The sequence below is a fragment of the Manis javanica genome, chromosome 11 (assembly GCF_040802235.1).
Source record: "Manis javanica isolate MJ-LG chromosome 11, MJ_LKY, whole genome shotgun sequence".
NCBI lineage: Eukaryota > Metazoa > Chordata > Mammalia > Pholidota > Manidae > Manis > Manis javanica.
Genome location: NC_133166.1, coordinates 114,668,567 through 114,695,322, shown reverse-complemented (window position 1 = coordinate 114,695,322; position 26,756 = coordinate 114,668,567). Strand labels below are relative to the sequence as shown.

Sequence of the window (26,756 nt, the reverse complement as noted above, 5' to 3'; positions counted from 1 at the left end):
TGTGCAACACAGAGAAGACAAGTAGTGACTCTGCAGCATCTTACTACGCTGCAGCATCTTACTACGCTGATGGACAGTGACTGTAATGGGATTTGGTGAAGGGGGGAGTCTAGTTAACAATGTTCCTCATGTACTTGTAGATTAATGATACTGAAATTTAAAAAAATACAAAAAATTCAACATCCATTCATGATAAAAACTCAACAAAATGGGTATAGTGGGCAAGTACCTCAACATAATAAAAGGCCATATATGACCAACCCACAGCCAACATCATACTTAACATCAAGAAGCTGAAAGCCTTTCCTTTAAGATCGAGAAGAAGACAAGGATGCCCACTCCACTTTTATTCAACGTGGTTCTGGAAGTCCTCACCACAGCAATTAGAGAACACAAAGAAATAAAGGGCATCCAAATTGGTAAGGAAGGAGTTAAACTGTCACTGTTTGCAGATGACATGATATTTGTATATAAAAAAACCCTTAAGAATCCAGTCCAAAACTACTAGATCTAATATCTGAATTCAGCAAAGTTGCAGGATACAAAATTAATACACAGAAATCTGTGGCATTCCTGTACAGTAATGATGAACTAGCAGAGGGAGGAATCAGAAAAACAATTCTATCAAAAAGAATAAAATACCTAGCAATAAACCTAACCAAGGAAGTGAAAGACCTATGCTCTGAAAACTACAAGACACTCATGAGAGAAATTAAAGAACATACCAATAAATGGAAACACATCCCATGCTCATGGATAGGAAGAATATTGTCAAATGGCCATCCTTCCTAAAGCAATCTACAGATTGAATACAATTCCTATCAAAATACCAACAGCATTCTTCAAAGAACTAGAGCAAATTGTTCTAAAATTCACATGGAAACACAAAAGACTCCGAATAGCCAAAGCAATCCTGAGAAAGTAAAATAAAGCTGAATTTGAGGATTACACTCCTCAACTTCAAACACTAGTACAAAGCCACAGTAATCAAGACAATTTGACACTGGCACAAGAATAGAACAATAGACCAATGGAACAGACTAGGGAGCCCAGATATAAACCCAAGCATATATGGTCAGTTAACATATGATAACTGAGCCACGGACATACAATAGGGAAATGACAGTCTCTTCAACAACTGGTGTTGACAAAACTGGACAGCTACATGCAAGAGAATGATACTGGATTATTGTTTAACCCCATACACAAAAGTGAAGTCAAAATGGATCAAAGACCTGAATGTAAGTCATGAAACCATAAAACTCTTAGAAGACAACATAGGCAAAAGTCTCCTGAATATAAATATGAGCAACTTCTTCCTGAATCCATCTCCTCAAGGGAAACAAAAGCAAAAATGAACACATGGTACTACATCATACTAAAAAGCTTCTGTATGGCAATGGGCACCATCAACAGAACAAAAAGGCATCCTACGGTATGAGAGAATATGTTTGTACATGACATGTCCGACAACAGACTAACGTCCAAAATATATAAAGAACTGACATGCCTCAACACCCAAAAAGCAAATAACCTGATTAAAAAATGGGTGGAGACTATGAAGAGACAATTCTCCAAAGAAGAAATTCAGATGGCCAACAGGCTCATGAAAATACGCTCCACATCGCTAATCATCAGGTAAATGCAAATAAAAACCACAATGAGATATCACCTCACACCAGTTAGGATGGCCAGCATTGAAAAGACTTAAAAACAGCAAATGCTGGCAAGGATGTGGAGAAAGGGGAACCCTCCTACTCTGCTGGTGAGAATGTAAGCTAGTTCAACCATTGTCAAAAGCAATATGGAGGATCCTCAGAAAAACTAAAAATAGAAATGCCATTTGACCCAGGAATTCCATTCCTTGGAATTTACCCAAAGAATATAAGTTATCAGATTCAAAAAGACATATGCACCCCTATGTTTATTGCAGCGCTATTTAGAATAGTCAAGATATGGAAACACCCTAAGTGTCCATCAGTATATGAAGGGATAAGGAAGAAGTGGTACGTATACGCAATGGAATACTATTCAGCCATAACAAAGAAACAAACCCTACTATTTACAACAACATGGATAGAGCTGGAGCATATTATGCTCAGTGAAAATAGCCAGGTGGAAAAAGACAAGTGCCAAATGATTTCCCTCATTCGTGGAGCATAACAGCAAAGCAAAACTGAAGGAACAAAATAGCAGCAGACTCACAGACTCCAAGAAGGGACTAGTGGTTACCAAAGGGGAGGGGTGTGGGAGGGCAGGTGGGGAGGAAGGGAGAAGGGGACTGAGGGGTATTAATTATGTTTAATACACATGGTGTGAGGGGTCATGGGGAAAACAGTGTAGCACAGAGAAGGCAAAAAGTGAATCTGTGGCATCTTACACTGATGGACAGTGACTGCAATGGGGTATGGGTGGGTACTTGATAATATGGGTAAATGTAGTAATAACATTGTTGATGTGAAACCTTCATAAGAGTGTATAACAATAATATCTTAATAAAAAACTAAAAATAAATAAAACTAACCATAGGTTCTTATCCTTGTGTTCAGGCCTCTTATTATTTTAGGGTCCGTAAGTATTACATAGATAAAAAGATAAAAACTTGGGCCCAACATTCAGTCACTGTTGCCCACAGTTTTTGTACTACCTTAGGATGTTCCCATAAAACTCTCTCATAAGGTATAATAAAGTTACCAGAATTTCCAAACAGAGATTATAACCTTTTATTTTATTTATGTTATGTCTATCTATCTATCTATCTATCTGTCTATCTATCTATCTATCTATCTAATCTATCTATCTATGTATATTTTAATAATAAGGAGATACTGAGAAATCCAGTAGGGTGAACTGGAAGCCCAAAAAAGTTTGAATGAGAGGCAACACAGTCTGTATCCATAGTCCTTGAAACTTTGTGGTTATTCAGTAAAGTTATACTGAATGAATAATACATTTCCTTTTATATCACTTCTTACGTGGAGCCTTTGCCAACCCCTCTATGTTAGTTGTTCTTCCTCCTGGACTTCAATAACATATCTAACTGTCCTAATATCACATTGAGTTCTAATACTGTAATTTATTTGCATGTCTGTCTCCCCCTACTGGCCAGCAATATCCTTGAAGACTAGAATTTTTATCTTTGTATGAAGAGCATCTGGCTATTACTTCACATTCAGAGGGTCTCGTTTCATGAATGAATAAGTGTTCAAGAAATAATTTTTGTAGTGTGCACATACACATATGCATACACACACACGTGGTGGGGTGTAGACAGTGATCTATGTGTCTGCCCCAGTGTGTGACCTTGTGGTAATGTTGGGTTTTCAATAACATGAAAGAAAAGAAAATTAGAATAACACTTTAAAGTTCAGTTGATTTTTGGACTATGTATGTGTTTGTATGTTTGTGAAGGGGGCAGGGTGAGAGCCTGAGTTTCTTCCATTAAAGTATGTATGAGTGCGTATTAAGGCTATTGAGTAGTGACATTTGATATGTTGCAAAGATTCAGATTTAATCCATAAAGCTTTATAAATATATAAAAATATGCTTCAAACTTTTTTTAAAATGTCGTGTTGTAGAACATGAAATGCTAGTTGTTTCTTGACTTCTTATACTATCACCAGCAGAGGCTATGTAACTAAGATTTTTCTTCCAGGTAGTAGACTAAGATCAGAATCTTAGAGAAAATCTTAGCAAAAATAGGAGATGAAGAAATTAATTTTGGTAAAAAATATTAACAATTTATTCTTTAAAGAAAGCATGTAATTATTGTCATTTTGAGTATAAATACAGAAGATGAGAATAAATTTTAATAGCATACACCATAAATTAACTTTAAAGCACTCTGTAATATAAAATAGTCTTTAGTTAGGAATAGCAATATTTTTATTTCAGGCAGAATAGATGAATGACCTGTAAAATGATTTGTCAAGTAAAAACTAGAATTAGAAATCAGGAATGGTGGTATAATAAATAAACAGTGGCATAGTTAGAAATGTAGTGTCCCTTAGCAAATGTCAGAAACTTCTCACCCTGGGGAAGATTCTTTGCTAATCCTCTACCTACCAAGCAGTTTTCTAATTTATAGGGTCTGTGTTGCCAACTGGTCCCACCACTTCACCTTCTCTCTATACCAGAGTCGTTTCAATTGTCTAGGGTCTCCTTCCTTTGACAACTATTTTCAGGTGCCTCAAGTTTCATTTTAACCTGATTTCAGTAGTGTAGAGCAGTGGTTAAGACCATTGGCTCTAGGATCATAAGTGTCAAGGTTCAAATCCTGCCTGCACCAGTCCCCCTCATTTTCATTATTTGTAAAGTACAGAGGATAATAGTCTAATAGGATGTTGTATTTATTTTCTTATTGAAGTACCATTGATACACAATCTTATATTGGTTTCAAGTATACAATACAGTGGCTCAACAGTTATACACATTTTTTTAAATTAAGATTTCATTGATACACAATCTTACAAAGGTTTCACAAGAAAAACAATGTGGTTACTACATTTACCCTTCTTATTGAGTCCCCCCCATTTCCCATTGCAGTCACTGTCCATCAGTGTAGTAAGATGCCACAGAGTCCCTACATGTCTTCTCTGTGCTATACTGTCTTCCCTGTGACCACACACACACCATGTGCACTAATCATGAAACCCCTCAATCCCCTTCCTCCTCTCTCCCCACCCATCCTCCCTCACCCCTCCCCTTTGGTAACCTCTAGTCCCTTAAAGTCTGTGAGTCTGCTGCTATTTTTTTCCTTCATTTTGCTTTGTTGTTATACTCTACAAACGAGGGAAATCATTTGGTACTTGTCTTTCTCCGCCTGACTCATTTCACTGAACATAATACCCTCTAGCTCCATCCATGTTGTTGCAAATGGTAGGATTTGTTTTTCTTATGGCTGAATAGTATTCCATATTGTATATGTACCACAGCTTCTTTATCCATCCATCTATTGATGGACACTTAGGTTGCTTCCATATCTTGGCTATTATAAATAGTGGTGTAATAAACATAGGGGTGCATATGTCTTTTTGAGTCTGAGGACTTGTTTTCTTTGGATAAATTCCTAGGAGTGGAATTCTTGGGTCAAATGATATTTCTGTTTTAGTTTTTTGAGGAACCTCCATATTGCTTTTCACAGTGGTTGAAGGAGCTTACGTTCCCACCAGCAGTGTAGGAGAGTTCCCCTTTCTCCGCATCCTCACCAGCATTTGTTGTTCCTTGTCTTTTCTATGTTGGCCATCCTAACTGGTGTAAGGTGATATCTCATTGTGGTTTTAATTTGCATTTCCCTGATAATTAGCAATGTGGAGCATCTTTTCACGTGTCTGTTGGCCATCTGAATTACTTCTTTGGAGAATTGTCTCTTTGTATCCTCCACCCATTTTTTAATCGGGTTATTTGCTTTTTGGGTGTTGAGGCATGTGAGTTCTTTATATATTTTGGATGTTAACCCCTTGTCAGATACATTGTTTACAAATATATTCTCTCATACTTTAGGATGCCTTTTTCTCTGCTCTTTTACTTTTTAAGTTCATTTCATAAAGACATTTTGAGAAAATATCCTTTCTATCATTCTTTTTTTTACCACATGTTTAGAAAAGAGAATGCCAGGCATTTCTGTATAAAGTTGATACATGTTTGCATCGAATCTTGCATCATTGTCTTTCTGTCTTTTCTTTAGCTAACTATCTAGGAGAGTGATAATATAACTAATATCTATATCCCTTCAGTTTGACATATGTATAAATACTTGGGTTAATTTATATTCCATTTATTTGGCCATTTTTCCATTTATTATAGTTAATTATCACTAAGTGGTGAATATTTTCTAAGGCAATTTAAAAATTCTTTTTATTGTTTGGATCCTGGAAAACATGAGTTTACTGTATAGTTTGTTTTGAATATGTAGATTAAACAGTGGTTGGTTAACACTCAAGAGTATGACTCACTGTTGACCCTGGAAAGTACAAACTGCTTTTGCGTGAAAATGTGGTTGGAGTAGATTTCTGTGTTCAATTTGTGCCTGCTATACTGTGACACTGGGTTCAGTGAGGACTGGCGTCTGTGGAAGGCCAGTAACTTCCTTTAGGCCACCTAAAATCACCTGTATGACAAGCACCTAGAATGAAAGAGCACAGCATGCTAGTAAACCACTTTGAAATGTTTGGTACTTTGGTGGGCTGGAGGATAGGTGGCTGCTTTTCTTAATGTTACGGTGGCCTTGCCTTTCGGGTTTCACCTGCAGCAGATTGTGTTGTTGCCTACTAATTTCTAGGGCTATTGTGAAGATTGAATGTGTTTTTAAAGCACTTAGAGATTTGCTATAGATGTTTACTTCTCTCAGGGTTTACATTAAGATAAGGGGATGGAAAAGAAAACCTTATTCTTGACAGTGTTTAAACCGGCAAAAATAATTTTCGCATTATTGCTGACTTCCCAAGTGCAAATCAAGAAGAAAATGATCATTCAAATTCATTTTTCTGTTGTCTTTAAGAAATGGCCATATTGAAACTGCAAATGGAAGATGGATTTTTCTTGAATACAGGAAGAAGAAAAAACATATAAAAGATAGGAAGGATGGGGGAACATCTGGCTACCATGTTAGAAATGTTGGGATAATCAGGGTGATTATGTCCTTGTGACTGAAGAAGAAGAATACATAATGGTAGGCCTAGGAAAGGTTGAAGTTTGAAAACATGACTGGGAAATTTTCTTTATAAGCACATTAGAACTTGCAGTACAAATGAATGCTTTCTAAAAGTATTCTTATGGTATTGCCCTTGCTCCATGATGTACTTGAGCTTGTCTTTTAGAGTTCTCTTCAAAATTACATAGATGAAATAAGGTAAGGAAGAGAACTGAGTGATGTCTTTTACAAAAACCCATGTTAGAAATTGACAATGAAAATCCCCTCTCCCCCCCCTAATAAAAGTACCTAAAAATATTTTTGAGCAGTGGTGGCATTATTGGAGTAAGTGAAAGGTGTCCTAAAATTAGGTTGTCTTTTTGGCCTTTGAGCTGTGACTTAAGGCATCAAAAGTACTAGGTAAGAGTGTTGTTGTGGTTTTTTTGCCAAATATGGAAAATATATTGGGTATCCCTCAGTGTTTTCTATCGAAAACTGGTATGTTGAATCTTACTCTTCTCTGGCATGTAACAGTTATTTTTATTTCCCTTAATTTATATTTATGACTCATTTCTGCCTCTTCCCTTACCCCCATTCCCCAAGAGTCCTTTCTCTAGTGTCTCATTTTCTTATGTCTTCACATAAGTTCAGGCGCTATGTAATCAATTCTAGATAATCAATATCTAACTTTAAATTCCAGGCTTGGTCCTTAGCATATACCTAGGGTAGGGCTGCTTTAAATTTACCCTTCTGCTCTTCGCACACCATTGTCCCATGTGTTTGTATTCAAGAAATTTCAAGAAATTTTAACACTGGCAAAAGTAAAATGCACCAAAAGGTAAATTTGCAGCATAAGCAACATGTTGTCTTTCTTTAAAATAAAATAATGGCTTGAGATATTCATATACTATAAAATTCACCTGTTTAAAGTATATAATTCAGTTGTTTTTCATGTATTCAGAGTTACACAAATATTACCTCTCTCTACTTCCAGAACATTTTTATCGTTCCCAGAAGAAACCCATACCATTAACAATCAATTTCTATTCCTCCTTCTTCCTAGACTTGGACAACCACTAATCTGCTTCCCATTTTTGTGGGTTTGCCTACTCTAGACATTTCATGTAAATAAAATTATGTAATATATGCATTTTGTATTTGACTTCTTTCTTTCACTTAATATAATATTTTCAAGAGTCTTCCATGTTGTAGCACATATCAGTACCTCATTTCTTTTTATGACCAAATAATATTCCATTGTGTAAATATATCACATTTTGTTAATCCATTTATCAATTGATTGACATTTGGGTTGTTTCTACCTGCTGGGTCATATTATAACTCTGTGTTTAACTTTTTGAGGAACTTTGCAAAGTGGCTGCACCATTTTGCATACATCAGCAATGTATGAGGGTTCTAATTTCTCCACATTCTCACCAACACTTGTTATTGTCCACCTTTTGAGGTGGACATCAATAGCCATCCTGGTAGGTAACTGATGTAAAAGAGTTTTTTGCTTCATTAGTTCAAATGTTTTAGTTTATTCTTGAAGGGTGTTTTAGAAAACTAATCTATAGTACAGTTTTCCCCTATGAAAAAATCATGTTTTGTATCCTGGCCTGAAATGTCTATAAAGACAGTTTGTCCCCACTCTGATAAGCAATGGTAAACAAATAAAATGTTTTTTAGTAGACCCTATTTGTCCATAGTTTTATTGTGAACTTTTATGTCTCAGCTCAGAGTTAGCAGAGGTAAAATTCACAAGTACAGAACCCGGTCGCTCATAAAAGTTTTGTTGTATTCTGTACATTCTGAGAACATTAGCTGACCTTTAGTTGAGAGAAAGATCTGTAAGTCAAGGGAAATTGATACTTAACATAGCATCTGGCATTGAAAGTAGAACTTTGCACATGTAGAAGAAACTATGACCACTTTTAGTTAGTCATGAAAAGTACATGATTTCATGCTCAATGTTCCTCTTTCCCCAGCGTGGTACCATGCGACGACGCTATGAAGACGATGGCATTTCAGATGATGAAATTGAAGGGAAAAGAACTTTTGACTTGGAAGAGAAACTCCACACCAACAAATATAATGCAAACTTTGTTACTTTTATGGAGGGAAAAGGTCAGTATCATTTTGATTCAGACCTGCAAGATCTCTTGATGTAGGGAGTTGTAGACTCTGGGACTGGCTCAGCATCTATGCAGTTAAAATACTGCCTGTTGATGCTATCTATGATGCTGTTTATCTTTATTTTCTCTTATTATGAAATGCCACTCATGCACACACACACCTCCCTCAATCTTCCCACCCTGTGAGTCATTCTCTGCTATATAAGAAGTAAGCATTTATTATGGCAGGAACATTGTTGGAGTTTTTCCCTAAAGACCTCTTCCTCCTTCTTCCAGCCCTTGGTTTGGATTTAATTAAGAATAGTACAATAAAACCATTTTGTGCATGTACCCCCAACCACCACCCCCAAAACAGTGGTGGGATTCCATGTGTACCATGCAACTTTGCTCCTTGACAAACTGAAAAGGATGATGTGGCATATATTGTAATGGACATAATTAAATGTTTGGCTATTATGAGACAGGGTGATAATAATTTCTGCTTAGGGTTTATGAGATGACTCATTAGTACCATCCCTATTAAATTCTGAATTTACTGTAGTAATACAGACTTAGTGATGAACGCTGCTTCTTTCAGCGTGCTTTCCCTGTACCTTAAAAGATGCTTCTTAATAACAAGCTTGTATTGTCTAATATAGAACAAGACTATATACACAGAAATAGTAAACACCATTTCTACCTTATTACTTAGGATCTTCTTTGTGGTCCTTTTGTCTTTTTCCAGCAATACTTGCCTTTTTAACAGTTGTTTTCTTATGGTGACAGATTTTAATGTAGAGTATATCCAGCGGGGTGGCTTAAGAGACCCTCTGATATTCAAGAATTCTGATGGACTTGGAATAAAGTAAGTGTTCCTGACCTAATTGGATGTGGTTGTAAAGTGTTATATACAGGGCTATAGATAATTCAGTATTAATAACTCAAAGCAGTAGATAATTTTTAAAAATTGCCCATATACTTTTAAAAGTGTATTTTTCTTCTTTTGTTACAAAAACAATTCATGGTTGTTAAAGGTGAATGAGAAAATATAGGTGAGATAAAAAGAAAATAAATTTAAATATTCCGAAATCTGTCACTCTGAGGTAATAATCGCTGTTATGTTTTTTGTTGTATATACTTTTTTCTATGTATACATGTATATATATGTTTTATACTTTAGACATACTTTAAACCTAAATATGAAGATTGATGTGTTTTGACTGGGGAGTTCTTAGAATTTTAAGGAAAAACTCAGTCATCAGAGAACTTGTGCTTCCTATTTATTTACTGGTTTTTCTTCATAGGATGCCAGATCCAGACTTCACTGTGAATGATGTCAAAATGTGTGTAGGTAAGTATTAAGCTTGTGGCTTTGTATCTTTGAGGGAAAAATTTAGGATTTAGGACTGAATCCTAAATGTATGACTGAGATTTAAGGCTTAGGAGCATTGAAGTATATATTTGATTAAAGCATATACTACTTGAAGTTGTTATTTAATTAGAAATTAGCTCATTAGCAACTGGTAATTTTCTCAAAGGGAGTTACAAAAATTGCCTCATTTACTGCTCAGTGGACATACAACATTTGAACCTCTACTTCTTTCCTACCTACTATTTTTATCACTGTGTATCCCTCCCTGCCATGAAGAGCCTGCCTTCCAGGGCAGACCTATCCAAGAAAGTGAAATTTTCAATCTCTGAGCCAAGAATGAAGCTTCATTCATATCTGTGATTCTCTACCTTTCCCTAAAAGTAGTAGAGAAATTTCCAGGAAATTTACATCTGTGTTAGAACTGGTCACCTGGCCAAGCTTTGGAACCTTGTAAGCTGAGAAGTAGATACATTAAAATTTCTCTCTTCGTGACTGGTTAAGGTGAATCTTTGATTTATATTTTATTTAAAATTTAGGAAAAGCAAGAGTATTAGAACAATCTAATCAAAAAGAAAACTTCCTGGGGTCAGTAAAGTTCAGGTCAGTTTTCCTCAGACTATTGGTATTCAGTGTGACCCTGAAACACACCGGGATCCTTAGGAATTCTGAGGTGGTCACTCTCCTATACACGATAAGGCAGTGAAGTGGATTAAAATGTTTTATAAATGTTTCCAACAGGACTGAAAATAAAAATTTCCTGATGTTTTCCTCTTAACACTAAAACTTCTATAATGTTTTATCCTCTGTGCTAAATTAAAGCTCCAGTGGTCTCTTGCTTTGGAAATTAAACATTGCAGTACTGCCTTTTGGCCACTTGAGGGCCTTTTTTAGACAGCTGTGTAACTTCTGTTTATTCAAAGAGGTGAAAGTCACAACCTAGATAGAAGAAAGCTCTCTAATTTCCTGTATTTTTCACTCCCTGTCTGTTTCTGTGTTAGATTCTAGCCGTCTTTCTGTCACTGTATATTTCCTAGTTGCTAGCACAATCTCTGGAGTATAGTAGGTGCTCAATGAGTAATTAAAATGCTTTCCCACTCTTCACAAGGCAGGGATCTCTTGGGGAGCCTCAGGAAACCTACTTGAGTACTTGTCAGTCCATCACTTGGCTTCATTTCCTAATAGGCCTCCATGGCAAAGGTATCCACACATCTATCTGAAAGCATAAGGTCACAAAGGGCTTCCAAAATCATCATTAGCAGAAATAGATTATTAAAGAAATTAAAGCATGGAAAAGGAGTGGGAGGCATTCCCTGGATCCATAAATTAGTGGACTACCACAGCTTTATTCTGCTGGTTAGACATTCTCACAGTTTTTGGTCCACTAATGACCTGCATTGTTTGTGGTACTTCTTAAAAATACAGATTTCTGGATCCCATCATAGATCCTACTTATTCAGTCCCACTTACTCAGTCACTAGTCTCCTTTTGGATTTCTTCCCACTCCCTTTCCATGTTCTAATTTCTTTAATAATCCATTTCTGCTAATAATGATTTTGGAAGCCCTTTGTGACCTTAATGCTTTCCAGATAGACCTGTGGATACCTTTGCCATGATTTAAAATAAAACAGTGATTATATCTAACCTAATAGACTTACAAGAAATTTCAATTGATGTCTAACTTTATGTCCAGGTTGTTTGAAGTTTAGATGTTTTTTTTTTTCTTGGATAACTAAAATTGTCAAAATGCAGTAAACAAAAATTACCACTACATGTACTTAGTCTAATTCAGTCTTGTTTTCTACCTGAACTAGAAAATGTTACTGCTCCAGTGTCAGTTCATGCCACCCACCCCCACCCAAAGAAAACCACTCTCATATAAAATGTGAACTTCATGCATTGGGATATATTAGTTGAGAGCACAGACTCAAACAAAACTGTCTAGGTTCAAATCCCAGCTCTGCCAATTCCAAGCTGTATAACCTTGAACAAGTACTTAAATATGAAGTGCTTAGAACACTGTCTGTTGCATAGTACATGCTTAATAAATGTTAGCTATTACTATGACTGCCATTATTTTATCTAAGTGCTCAAGTACTTATGCAGAGTACTAAATACTTCGGTAGCAGTGGCAGAATGGAACACTTTTGCTTTTATCTACATTCTTGAAGAAAAGCATTTTTACTTGTATGTAGTAAAATACGAAGAACAAAATTTACCACTGAAATAATTTTAATGTATTTGGTAGTGGCATTAAGTATATTCACAGTATGCAACCGTCACCAGAATCTAGTTCCAGAACTTTTCATCATCCCAAACAGAAACTCTGTATACATTAAGTAGTCCATCCCTGTTCCCTCCTTGCCTCAGGTCTGGCAACCACTGACATACTTTCTGTCTCTGTGGATTTGCCTCTTTTGGATATTTCACATAAATGGAATCAAAAAATACATAGCTTTTTGTGTCGCCTTCTTACACTTAGCATAATGTTTTCTAGGTTTATCTGTGTTACAGCATGTTACAACACCTCATTCCTTTTTATGGTTGACTAATAGTCCACTGTACGGATATTTCACTCATCTTAATCTGTTTGGGTTGTTTCAAATTTAATCTAGTACTCAGTATATAGTGGATCTTTTATTCAAATTTTAGGCTAGATCAAAACTGCATCAAAGTAGTGTAGCTCAGTGGATAGGAACATTGACTCTCTAGAGTCAGGAGGCCTGGTTTCTTGTCCTGCAAGTTACCTGACACCTTGTTCTCATTTGTGAAATGGAAAAATTAGTACTTAACATTTAGAATTGTTAGGATTGAGTAGTAATAAACATGCCATTGTTGTTTTTACTATTAATCATTGTCTTTCCCCTTCTCTGTGCTTTGATTTTTGATTATCCATCCCTAGTGATGACTATCTCCTAATTGATTGTTAGATACCCTAAATAAGAAAAGATAGTTTGTTTCTTTCTACTTGTATTTTATATTCCTAATATATCTAAGGATATTCTTGACTTAGTAGAGGTGACCAGTGCATCTTTCATGATAGGGAGTCGTCGCATGGTGGACGTCATGGATGTGAACACACAGAAAGGCATTGAAATGACCATGGCCCAGTGGACACGCTACTATGAAACCCCAGAGGAGGAGCGAGAAAAACTCTATAATGTCATCAGCCTCGAGTTTAGCCACACTAGGCTTGAGAACATGGTGCAAAGGCCCTCCACGGTTAGTCTCATAATTTTCTCCACACTGTCATTGTCACCAAGAGAGTTGTTTTATATACTGGGAGAATTTGTAACTTTTTGTACATACCATGAAGATGAACAGGAAAATTTGATGATAATTTGTGTTTTTAGAAGGTTCATCATTTTCTAGAATCACTTAATTTTACATAGGGAAGGGCCGTTCTGATTTGAATCACCAATTTCTTAATTTAGGATGATTGGCCTTTACATGTAATGGGAGAATCTTAAAATTCAGTCTTACAAGAACCATCTATTAGGCAGTTTGCCTAATAAATATCTATCCAATAGGCTTATATTTGCTTGGGGGAAAACTGGTTTAGAGCCAGGTGATTGTTTTATGAGATGGTTTGTTGAGTAGATTCTACTGGATGACTAGTAGCAATAAATTGACAGCCTGTCCTAAGGGAAGGTTAGTTAGTTTTTTGATCTTTGCTCTCCTGAAGGTAGGTACTGATTTAACCCATCTCTTTGCAAAGTAGTAGCTTTCTACAGGACATTGAGAAAACTTAACTTCCCTGGGGGGAATTGGTTTCACTTTTGAAATATACCTATTCATTTTTGAACCATTTTTATTCATTTAATTCCTGACTCAGAACTCACTTGAGTCAGGTATTCCACCTACAACAGAAGAACTTGGAATGTCCTAATTATTTTTTTAAGTCAAGGTCTCAGTGTTTTATCCTATCTCTATTTAAATGATCCTAATTATCTCCTTTGATTTTCAAAGTTGAAATATGGTCATTGCTTATAAAATCAATTTTTATATATTGATATACATTTATATATGTGTGTGTGTATGTATGTATGTGTGTGTGTGTGTGTGTGTGTGTGTATTAAGTACTTTAAAAGTGAATGTTATACAGCACGTATGAAAGCCAATACAAAGGGCCCACTTAACATCAACTGAAAGAGAATTAGGGGAAGCTCTTTGGAGGAAGTGATAACCTAACATGAAGGAAATAATAAGGCAAAGGAAAGGACAACTAGAAATCCAGGCAGAAGGAGTGATCTGTGAAAAAAATACTTTAGGTACAGGGAGAGAAGGATGGGCTCTTTTAAATGCCCATTGAGGGTGCTAGCATTAAGTGGGGTTCTCTGGTGAAAAGAGAGAGCATTTACTGCTGTCATTCCAGCAGTAATGAGGAGGAAGATTAAAAATAGCAAGATACAGTATGCAGATTTGTTTGGTGATGAGATTAATTTATGGAAGACCATGAGCTGTTTTTGCACAGTGCATAGGTCCTACGTATTGGACTTTGTGCAAGGTTGACCCTCGTATTGGTGCCAAAAAGGTAGAAACTAGTGATTAACCCAATTGGAGACTGGATATTGCTCTCATGAATCAGGTCACTTAGGAAAAGGACTGTACAGGACCTGATGATCACCCTGGGTATGAACACCTTACAATAATACTCTTGGTAGTTAGATGATACCTAATAATACCAAGTAAAGGGAGACCACAGTGAGTGACTTGCTGCTGGTAAGAAATTTTGGCCAGAGAAATTCATCTTTCTTTGAATGAATACTTGATAAAAAATACTCATGTGATCCTAACCATCCTTCCCCTTCTAGATATAAGAGTTTATAGTATATTGCACAAATACAATTATTCATGATTCTGTTAAAGGCTTTCCAAAGGACAATGCCAGGAGATGGGAGATACTGGCACACTACACTAAAAGAACAGAGAATAGATTTTATTTGAGGGAAAGAAAGGCATCTGGGTCTCATTCAGTGTTCTTTCTAGGCCCAGTGAATGCTTGGTTCAAACTTCCCTGAGCAGAAATTCTTTGAAATGGAGTAACAAGTTAATTGTCTTAGTTAGTCTTCATCTTGTTTGTTTCAACTTGTGTGTCATTGGTGATCCCTTCCAAACATTCCCCCACAGTACACAGTGGGTGTCCACTGAACACCTGCCTCATATCAGTATGCACAGATTGTAGGCATATGTCTAGATACATATTATAAGGGAAATAAATGGTCAAATATATAGATGTTGTTATGAACTAAACAAATTTTTTTTATAGCCATAAGTTAAGTATTTGCAACATGAGTGCTGTGCCGGATTCATGGTTGTTTGGCTCACACTTTATCCACCTGAGACTGTTAGAGTTCAGTGGTTAGGTACACACATTTGAAGGTATAGGACATGTTAAAGTTCAGTATAAAATGATCAAATAAGTTCATACTGCTTTTACTTCTCATTTATTTCAGCACGTATTATTTAAAACAAATTCCTAAACTATGATAACATTACTTTAAAACTTTTAAACTTGCATATACATGTAATCCTCACAATATCCCTTGAGGTAATTATCTCATTTAATAGATGAGTTCCAGGGGCTTGCATATGGTCTCAAGAAAACATAGCAGACCTGGAACTTCTGATTCCTGACCTAGTAGAGTCTATAGCACATCATGCAAGGCTACAAATCCCTATTGGATTTTTTTCTTACATTTTTTTAACTTTTGATGTTTTAGCTGCTCTAACAGTGTTTTAGAAGTACCTTATAGAAAGTGCCTCTCATTGGATTAAAAAGAATACAGCTGGGTAACAGAGCTGACACAGAAGAACAGGCTCGGCTGGATACTACTGCATCATTTCATGACTTCATTTCAGTTAGTGCTCTCTCTCACAATCATGTTGATGGAACCATTAGTCTTTATTCTCATTAAATAACTATTTCTAGAATGTATGTGTGTTGATCCTAAGATTCACCAACAGATTGTTCTAATTTACTTATAATTAAATTGTTCCAGTGTGTATTTTGAGAAATTCTCTTTTTCTTGACTTTAAAATTCCGTTCAATCCCAACCCTTCTTTTGAAGCCTGAATGTTTGCTCCTCCTTTTTAAAGGTGGATTTCATTGACTGGGTGGACAACATGTGGCCCAGGCACTTGAAGGAAAGTCAGACTGAATCAACAAATGCCATCTTGGAGATGCAATACCCTAAAGTGCAGAAGTAAGTGGCTCACCTGCATGTCAAGTACTGTGGGGGGCCAGAGTGACAGCAAGGAATGACTTGCCTTAGGAGCTTGCTCTATGTCCTAAATGACCAAAAAGATGAATTAAAGAGTAGACTTCACAGTTCCAAAGGGAAAAGAGTCTGTAACGGGACCATAGCCCCTGATTACATAGTTGAAGGGGAAAAGACGTAGCTTTATAGTAACATGGTTGCTGGTAGTTGCCTTCTTCTCACTCACTGGGAGTTGATTAAGTTGAAAATGGGGAGAGTGTGGCATTGTTGGGGGGCAGGTCCTCTTTTCCTCATGAGTGCGCTAATGTTGCTGCTTTTTTTGGGTCAGGTATTGTCTAATGAGCGTTCGAGGCTGCTATACTGACTTCCATGTGGACTTTGGTGGTACCTCTGTTTGGTATCACATCCATCAAGGGGGAAAGGTACGGTCATAATTGTGATGGGGGTTGGAATCTGAAGATGGCTTTATGACTTTGCTTCAGTTCATGCCATGTTTAATATACCCTGGAATTGAGTCTATTAGGAGATTGTCCTCTATTCTGGGGAGAATTGTAGATAAAGTTAACCTTCTTGGCTAGAGTTCAGTAGGAATTAGTATTTGTCTAGCTAACTGTCCATACACCAATATTGGCACAGTACTTAGAAATGGTTTCTAGGTTCCCAAAGCAGAGCTCTCCAAATAAAGACAAGGAAGTGATTTTAGGACACGGTAATTGCTCTACATGGAAGTGTGATGTGGTGGTAGAAGGGAACCCAGATTTTTTATATATTCATGATTAAATCAGCAAATTAGTGTCTGAACCACCTTCCCCTGTATGGAGGCATTCATCTGAAGTGGTAGTTTTCTCTAAGGATATAAATAGATTTTGGAAGATTGTCCTAATTTAGATTTATATCCCAGCTTGTCAGATGAATGCTGTGTGAGAATGGGAATCTAGAATTAGTAGCAGAAAGTTGTTATACTCTTATTGTTACCTTTCCTCTCACTAAAAGAATGCATTTGTGAGAGAAAAGAACTGGAATGAAAACAGATAAGGTTCTTAAAATGTAAGGTCCTAACCTAGAACAACTGTATCTCCACATCCAAAATGATTTGGATTTGGATGCATTTAAATGATATCTTAACTCGTATCCTTTCAGTCTTGGTTACTACCTTAGAATCCAGGCCTGTCTCTTGAAGATGCTGTACCTAATTAACTGTGCTGCTTAGGACTGTGGAGGCCAGGGGCAAATAAAGGACTTCCTAGGTAACAAGCTGAGTGTCCCTCTTCCCCTGAGTCCTGGACGGGTTCTACAGTCAAATCACAGGGAAGTCCAATGCTGTTTCATCAAATGGAGAACATAAATTACTTCCTTTGGCCCTCTCGAACTTCCCAAACGGTCAGGGTCTCTAAGGCTGGGAGAATTGTTTGCCTCTTTTCTTTCTACCTGTTGGCCTTAACTCTAAACCTGTTTGATCAGTTGAGGGAAACGACTGGGTCATGTCAATGGCTGTTAACAGACTGAAGTTTTTTAACTCACAGGTCTTCTGGCTCATCCCCCCTACAGCCCACAACCTGGAGCTGTACGAGAATTGGCTGCTGTCAGGGAAACAGGGAGACATCTTTCTGGGTGACCGGGTGTCAGATTGCCAGCGCATTGAGCTCAAGCAGGGCTATACCTTCGTCATTCCCTCAGGTAAGCAAGATGGGTGGAAGTGGGTTGTCTACTCCAGCCACCTTCTTTTCTTAAAGAAAAAGAAATTGATGGTTACCACAAAGGATGGTCATGGTGCTGGGGTGGGCAGAAAATAATGCTGTCTTTCTTGTCATTATAGAGTAAATTCTAAGAATTTATTTTTTACTTTAAAAGGCAGTAATTTTCCCACTAAAGATATATACCAGAATTTCCAGTGGAGATTTTTCAGATCTACATATTGTGGCCCCACACTAGCCCTAGATATTCAAGATCTCTAGGGCTAGATACCTGGATTAAGGTGATACACAATCCCTAGTTAAGAACTACCTACTCTTCTAAAGGATGCTGGGATGCTGAATTGGTAATATTTCTGATCAGGTGACTAGTTCCAAAATAAGTACTCAAAGCACATATTTTAGAATCACAGAGCTGTATTAGAATTCTGATTATGTACCACTCTGGTAAAATATTTAAATCCCTGTCTCTGGGTTGTGAGAAATATATGAAAATATGTGGAACTCTTGGGTTGAGCCCAGTTCAGAGTAGGTGCTCCAGTAAATGGAAGCAACATTTATTAAACATTTGTTATATGCCAAATATTTTATACTCATTTTCTCACTTAATGCTTACCAACAACCACATAAAGTATAATTTATCCTGGTTTTATAGAGAATATTGAGGCTGCAAGAGATTAAGTTATTTGACCAAACACTCCGTGGCAGAATCAGAGTAAAATGTATAATCTAGGAGTCCTGTAGTAGTTTAGTTCTCTGAGAGAGCCATACTGTAATAGGTGCTTCTAGTCACTGCCCTCCATTCCCTTTCTTCTAGGCTGGATTCATGCTGTATATACTCCTACAGACACACTAGTCTTTGGAGGCAATTTTTTGCATAGTTTCAATATCCCCATGCAGTTAAAAATATACAACATCGAAGATCGTACACGGGTAAGTAATTCTCTGTCAGTTGGGTGTGAAGAGATTTATTCTACTTAAGACATGGTATAAGAGATTTACTGATAGTTTGTTTCACATTCAACTTCTCTTTTGGTTAAGATATAGTATTCACATTTTGGGAACACTAAGAAAAAAGTTGTAGCAAGATCTACATACTTGGTTTTGGGGACTATCCAATTCTTTGAAGCTCTTGGTTTCTTGGTTTTTTATAGGGCTAGAGATGGACATTTGGTAATGTTCTATTTTTATGCTCTTAGAAAAATTTGATGTAATGGGATTTATCAACTCAAGAATCACAACTTTAAAATCATTTATCTTTGTATCCTCTGATTACTATCTAACACTTAAACTATTGAGCTTTAATATATAAAGGTGTATACTTCCTTTCTCAACTGGGGTTCCATCAGAGAATTAAGCCCTATAGAAAATAATGTGTATATCTTATTTTCTCAGTTTTCCCTAGGATAGCAAATTTTTTTTTGTAAAAGACCAGATAGTAAATATTCTAGGCTTTGCAGGCCATACAATATCTGTTGTAACAGTACTTAACTGGGCCTTGTAGAATGAAATACTGGTAGAATGAATGAAGATGGCTCAAATAAAGTTTTATTTATGGACACTGAAATTTGAATTTAATATTATTTTCGCACATCACAAAATGAACTTATAGTTTCCTTTCAGCCATTTAAAAATGTAAAAAGCATTTTTAGTTCACAGGCCTTATAAAAATGGGCAGTAGATCAAATGTGCTAGCTGCTGTTTGCTGGCTGGCCCAGGCCTTAGGGAAATAGGGCTTTTTTTTTTTTAAGGTTTTACTGATAGACACTCTTATGAAGGTTTCACATGAAAAACAATGTGTTTACTACATTCACCCATATTATCGAGTCTCCCCCCCATACCCCATGGCAGTCACTGTCCATCAGTGTAGTAAGATGCCACAGAGTCACTATTTGCCTTCTCTGTGCTATACTGTCTTCCCCATGATCCCCCCATACCATGTATGCCAATCATAATACCCCTCAATCTGCTTCTCCCTCCCTCCCTCCCCACCCCTCCCCTTTGGTAACTGCTAGTCCCTTCTTGTGAGTCTGCTGCTGTTTTGTTCCTTCAGTTTTGCTTTGTTGTTATGCTGCACAAATGAGTGAAATCATTTGGCACTTGTCTTTCTCGGCCTGGCTGATTTCACTGAGCACAATATCCTCCAGCTCCATCCATGTTGCTGCAAATGGTAGGATTTGTTTCTTTCTTATGGCTGAATAATATTCCATTGTGTATATGTACCAGAGATTCTTTAACCAGTCACCTACTGATGGACAGTTAGGTTGCTTCCATATCCTGGCTATTGTAAATAGTGCTGCAATAAACATAGGGTGCATATGTCTTTCTGAATCTGAGGACTTGTACTCTTTGGATAAATTCCTAGGAGTGGAATTCCCCAGTTAAATGGTATTTTAATTTTTAGTTTTTTGAGGAACCTCCATATTGCTTTCCACAATGGTTGAACTAGCTTACATTCCCACCAGCAGTGTAGGAGGGTTCCCCTTTCTCTGCATCCTCACCAGCATTTGTTGTTCTTAGTCTTTTCGATGCTGGCCATCCTAACTGGTATGAGGTGATATCTCATTGTGGTTTTAATTTGCAACCCTATGATTAGTGATGTGGAGCATCTTTTCATGTGCCTGTTGGCAATCTGAATTTCTTCTTTGGAGAAGTGTCTGTTCATATCCTCCACCCATTTTTTAATGGGGTTATTTGCTTTTTGGTTGTTGAGGTGTGTGAGTTCTTCATGTATTTTGGATGTTAACCCCTTGTCAGATATGTCATTTACAAATATATTCTCTCATACTGTAGGATGCCTTTTTGTTCTGTTGATGGTGCCCTTTGCTGTACAGAAGCTTTTTAGTTTGGTGTAGTTCCATGTGTTCATTTTTGCTTTTGTTTCCCTTGCTCGAGGAGATGTGTTCAGGAAAAAGTTGCTCGTGTTTATATTCAGGAGATTTTGCCTATGTTTTCTTCTAAGAGTTTTATAGTTTCATGACTTACATTCAGGTCTTTGATCCATTTTGAGTTTACTTTTGTGTATGGGGTTAAACAGTAATCCAGTGTCATTCTCTTGCATGTAGCTGTGCAGTTTTGCTAACAGCAGTTGTTGAAGAGGCTGTCATTTCCCCATTGTATGTCCATGGCTCCTTTATTGTATATTAATTGACCATATATGCTTGGGTTTATATCTGGGCTCCCTAGTCTGTTCCATTGGTCTATTGTTCTATTCTTGTGCCGGTACCAAATTGTCTTGATTGCTGTGGCTTTGTGGCAGAGCTTGAAGTCGGGAAGCGTAATTCCCCAGCTTTATTCTTCCTTCTCAGGATTGCTTTGGCTATTTGGGGTCTTTTGTGGTTCTATATGAGTTTTAGAACTATTTGCTCTAGTTCATTGAAGAACACTGTTGGTATTTTGATAGGGATTGCATTGAATCTGTAGACTGCTTTAGGCAGGATGGAAGGCTTAATTCTTTAGCAGAACCCTCCTTGGTAAGGGCTGAATTATATATGATAGAAGTATAAATGATATTGATATTAAATAGCAATTAGAGTATAGAGTAAGAAGCATGATGTTCACAACTTGCTCTCAGATAGTTCAAATAATAACAGTGTATATGAATAGAGATTAGCAAATGTGGAGAAATGTTAATAGCTGATGAGTCTTGGTGAAGGCTATATATTCGTGGTGTACTGCTCTTGAAACTTGGTGGGTTTTAAAGTTTTTGAAGTTAAAAAATAGCAATTATTGAAGAATTCACACTTTTAGAAGGAATGGTCATTAACCTATTTACCCGAACATGGTCATTTAACCATTTTGATGCCTCTTGAAATACTTGTTTTGTTTAAGAGCTATCTATTAACTTATATACAAGATTGGTATTTTTGGAGTTGCAGGGATTGCTCTGTTAGAATTAAGAGAGGATGCAGTGCTTTTTAAATAAATTTTGTGAAAGTGAATTTCTGCTTTTTTGTCAAGAATAATAAAACTATAAAAAAATAGTAGTTTAGTAAGTTTGAAGTTGTAGTAGTAGTAAAAACAGTTAAAATGTTTCAAAAGAGTAAATTACATAATACTATAAATACTCTTATTTAACTCAAAATCATTCTAAGAGGTAATACCACCTATCTGCTGTACGATCTGAACTAAATTAGTTTTTATGAAGAAGTCCTCTTTTCTCGTTAAAATTACTATTACACCCATGGTTTAATTGGTTGCTCAGTTTGGAAGAATGAGGAATATATATTCAATAGCATAGGTAAAATGAGCAACTTACCTCTGCATTAAAAGTTTCCTGCAGACTGTGACACTGGTAATGACTATCTTGCTTTATCTGTTTAATTTTCCTAGGCTTCATTTATCAAAAATGTCAATTTCCAGTATCTAAACCACTTTACTATTCATTTTTCCTTAGGATGACTTAATTCTTTCATTCCAAGTAAGAAACCCTTCTATGTTTCTGTACCATTTCATTGGGTTCCCTGTATATGTACACACACAGTGATTTAATTTTATTGCTTTCTACACCAGCCTTTTTTGTGCCAATACCAATCTGACATCTGTTTAATATGTTATATTACAGAAGAAGTATAAAGGGCATTGAAAATATAAGGCAATGTTTTGGTTACTTTTGCCATGCCAGTGTAGAAATACACTATTTAAACTTGAGCATTGCTAATTATTCTACTGATAGTACCTAAAGGCTCAATAATTTTGTGATGAGGATTTTAAAACTTTTTTTTCTAAAAAAAATTCTAACCCAGTCTTAAAAATTGATCGGCTCTGTGATGTCTGGCAGCATAGGTAAAATCTGATGGGGCAGATTGGGTATATGATGTCTTGGCTGTTACTAATGCAGTCTGATGAGTTTCTAGTAGAAAGTCAAAAGTTTAATGCCCTGTATTTTCTTTTTTTTACTGTATTACTTAGCTCTCAACAGAGTCCCAGAGGGCTTTAGAATTTTGGGTTCTTCTGAATTTTTAATAAAGACCCTTCCAGAAAAGTATTAATACACTTTAAGGTGAGCAGAGAGGCCCAGTATATTATATGTAATTTGGGGAGACCAAGTATCTATTAATTCTTGTGCCTCCTGAGCCAGATGGCTGAAGTAAATTAATTTGATGTTTAAATAAGAGAGGAAAAACCCCTTCTAGCTGTTAAAAGCCAAATAAAAGATGCAGATTCAGAGGCTATGTTGGAAAGCCAGTGAAAAGTACATGTCTCTCCTACCTTGTGATGAGGAAGGTGATCACATTCCACAGCGATACCCTTTGACCTGGTAAAGGATTTTGAAAAGAGACTCCCATCCAGATCTCCTTGGTCCAGGAAGGCTACCTGACGTGGAGCTTTAAAAACAAGATGGGAATATTCTCAGTAGTTGCATATTCAAAACAACCTTTAAAGTATAGCTTGGTTTGTCCTTTTGAAAGATAGCCTCTCTAAAAGAAGATAGAATATACATAGGGCAGTCCCCATTGCTGGTCTTCCTCCTCGATAATCCATACTGAGTTGCCTTTTCCTCAACTATGGTAAAGGGCAGTTCTTTTTATTATTCAGCTGGAGTAATTTCATGCTGCTTTGGGGGAGAATAAAAGGGGAACTAAAAACAGTGGCTGGTTAGGCCATGTAGAAAGGTAATCTGATATGAAACTGATGTGTGGACATGTCATCCTGGCAAATTACAAAGTATGAGACAGACAGGCTGATAACTGACATGGAGAAAATACTCAGGTTCATGTCCTAGGATGGACATAGCTTGATGAGTCTCTAATCACACTTTCATGTATGTAAGGAAATAGTGAAAACATATAGCTTCATCTCATATGCTGTTTTTCCATTAGATTCTTTGTTCCATAGCTTTCTGATATAGGTTAAAACTATAGTAAAGGCCAGAGTGCTTGGAACACCTTTGTATCCTAAGAACCCTAAAACATTTATCTCAAGTATATTTTATCTTATGCCAACATTTTATTCTGACCCAAAAGGTCTTTTTTATGCTTTCCTACTCAACCAAGACAGCATCTTGGTGGTTCTGAATGGTCTTTCCAAATTACCTTTTATCTTCAGTGATTGTTTTCCAAGACCAACTTTTTCTAGGTTTACAGATACACTTAAATTCTTTCTCCAAATGCCAAACTAGGTGTGCAGGTTCACTAGAGAGAGTTTTTCCTGGGTTAATTATTACAGTGATTCAGTTTGTCTTATTTGCTTTTCTTGAAAATTGTTATCAGCTTGCATTTCTTACTATCTTGTTTCCTGTGTAGGTTCCAAATAAGTTCCGCTATCCATTCTACTATGAGATGTGTTGGTACGTGTTGGAGCGCTATGTGTACTGTATAACCAACCGCTCCCACCTAACTAAAGAATTTCAGAAAGAGTCCCTCAGCATGGGTAAGTGCCCTGTCTGCATGAACTTTTAAGACACCTTACAGAGCTGAGGATGAGGCCAGGAATATTCAGTAGGCTGTTGCTCAATAGTTTTGTTTTTATTTTTATCTCTACTTATCTGCTTGGAAGTACCATATTCATGTGTTAAAGTTGAATACTGGTCACAGCTGATCTATCCAGATGTGAATTACTAGGCTTAAATAAAATACTCTGCATTGCATCTTTTTCTGAGTTATTAGTATTTAGCTCCTCAGGAAATATGATCAGTTGCTGAATATGTTTTGTATAAAAAAATAGTCTTCGACACAATAAAAACTAGGAATCTATCATCATAATAACTCTTAGTATATTCTAGACACTGTACTAAGCAATTTACATTAAGTTCATTTTACAAATGAGGTGATTAAGGTTCAAGAAGATTAAAAAACTTATCTACAGTCTTTCAGTTAATAAAATAAGTGGGAAAGCTACAGCTTGAGCCAACTTGGTAAGACCTAAAATCTATATGCTTAACCTCTGTGCTTTAATGTTCCCCACCTTCTGCCAAGGGAAATATTTTATTGGATGGCAGGATAGTTTGAGTTAACACATTTTTAGTCTGGTCCACGCCTTAAAGTAGAGAGGAGCCAACACTGTAATATCCTGTGGTCATATGCTTCATGAATTCTTCAATCATTTTGCCTCAGCAGTTTCTTCTGAGGATAATTTATATTCTTATTTGAAAATAAAAAATGCTCACCCAGTACATGAAGGCAGGATGTAGAATTGTATATACAGCATGATTCCAATTTTATTTAAAAATACATCCAGTCATAGTCATATACATATGCATGGAAAGAAACTATATCACACTGTTGAGTTGTTCTCCAAGGGTAGAGGGATAAGGGATGACTTAGTCACTTCTTTGCACCTTCCTGTATTTTCTGAATTTTAATAGTTGTTACGTAAATGTATTTCATAATAAAAGGTCAGTGAACATTTAAAAATTCTTTTCATTAAAATTTTTATTTTCACTTTGTTTTGACTATCAAAATCTTCCCTTTAAAAAATAATTCACTGTTTTGTTTTGTTAGCCATGTTGCTAGGATTTCAACTCCAAAGCTTAAATTTTATGACCAAAACTACTTTTTAAATATATGTGTGTTGCACTGTCTTCTTTTAAAAAATGAGTTCTTAATCCCAAATTTAAGTTTGAACTGGAAACTAATTTACAGCCATTGTCATAGTTAACTTATTTTTAGCATACAGTTCAAAGACTGGGACCTTCCCAGTCTTGAAAAAACAATTGACCATTACCTCAGTTGTTCTACTAGCTCAAGATCCTGTTTTCACCTATGACCATGATTTTCACAGTAGACAAATTGGTTGGGATAAGGAGAGACCATTTAAAAAATGTGACAATTTTGTCATTTAAACCAAAAGTCCTTTCCTATGCCACCTATTTCTCTGGTCAATCATGTGGCCAAGTGGCATGTTTTTAACTGCATTTTTTCTTCATGCTGGCAGATTTGGAGTTAAATGGGTTGGAGTCTGGAAATGGGGAGGAGGAAACATCGGATCGAGAACCCCGGCGCTTGAGCAGTAGACGTTCTGTCCTCACTAGCCCTATAGCCAATGGGGTTAACCTGGATTATGATGGCCTGGGCAAAACCTGCCGAAATCCTCCAAGTCTGAAGAAAAACTTGTCTGGAGACTCACCCTCTGACTCTAGCCGGGGCTCCCACAATGGCCAAGTGTGGGATTCCCAGTGTAACCCCCGAAAGGACAGGCGGGTTCATCTGACCCATTTTGAGCTTGAAGGCCTTCGCTGCCTTGTAGATAAGTTGGAGTCTCTGCCACTGCACAAGAAATGTGTCCCCACAGGGATAGAAGACGAAGATGCTCTCATTGCTGACGTAAAGGTAAGGGCTGGCTGTGTGGCATGATAGCTACTCATCTGGCTAGGGTGGTCAGTTTCTGGATTCCACGAGAAAAAGTACAGGAATTTTGGATAATCTCTGGTTCAGCCAGAGAGAAGTTAATATGTGCCTGTGTGTGTGTATGTACCCATGCTGCACAGTGTTTTCAATTAACCTCACAGAGTGAGGTTAGGTCCATTGTGAAGATACTAACATTTGTATGTTCAGTTAGGACTTAAATTTAGTCCTTAAAACACAGATTTCAGGCTGCCCCTACAAATAAAGGAGAGCCTGAGAAAGTATTTGTATTAAGAAATACTAGTTTATTCAAGTTGCCCTTAGATAAAGAGAACTATTCCAGAACAAAAGCGGCCGATAACAATCTAGTAGTCTCACCCAAAGCAAATTGAAAGGAAAAAATTGTTCTATTTTGGGTTATGTTGAGTAAGTAGGCTTAGCATAT

General features: G+C 36.7%; 1 protein-coding gene across 6 annotated transcripts in view; it reads left to right on the top strand.

Annotated features, from left to right (window-relative positions):
* The window catches only part of KDM2A (lysine demethylase 2A), a 117,199-nt gene that overhangs the window by 69,496 nt on the left and 20,947 nt on the right, over window positions 1-26,756 (top strand). For all 6 annotated transcript variants that reach the window (XR_005055071.2, XM_036995237.2, XM_073217493.1 and 3 more), the window contains 10 exons: window positions 8,620-8,758; window positions 9,532-9,610; window positions 10,050-10,096; window positions 13,158-13,336; window positions 16,214-16,320; window positions 16,664-16,757; window positions 17,859-18,012; window positions 18,844-18,959; window positions 24,272-24,398; window positions 25,902-26,296. Coding sequence is in view for 5 of the 6 variants with exons in the window: in XM_036995237.2 (XP_036851132.1) it covers window positions 8,620-8,758; window positions 9,532-9,610; window positions 10,050-10,096; window positions 13,158-13,336; window positions 16,214-16,320; window positions 16,664-16,757; window positions 17,859-18,012; window positions 18,844-18,959; window positions 24,272-24,398; window positions 25,902-26,296 (1,437 nt within the window). In the remaining variant the exon portion in view is untranslated. The remainder of the gene's footprint in view (window positions 1-8,619; window positions 8,759-9,531; window positions 9,611-10,049; window positions 10,097-13,157; window positions 13,337-16,213; window positions 16,321-16,663; window positions 16,758-17,858; window positions 18,013-18,843; window positions 18,960-24,271; window positions 24,399-25,901; window positions 26,297-26,756) is intronic.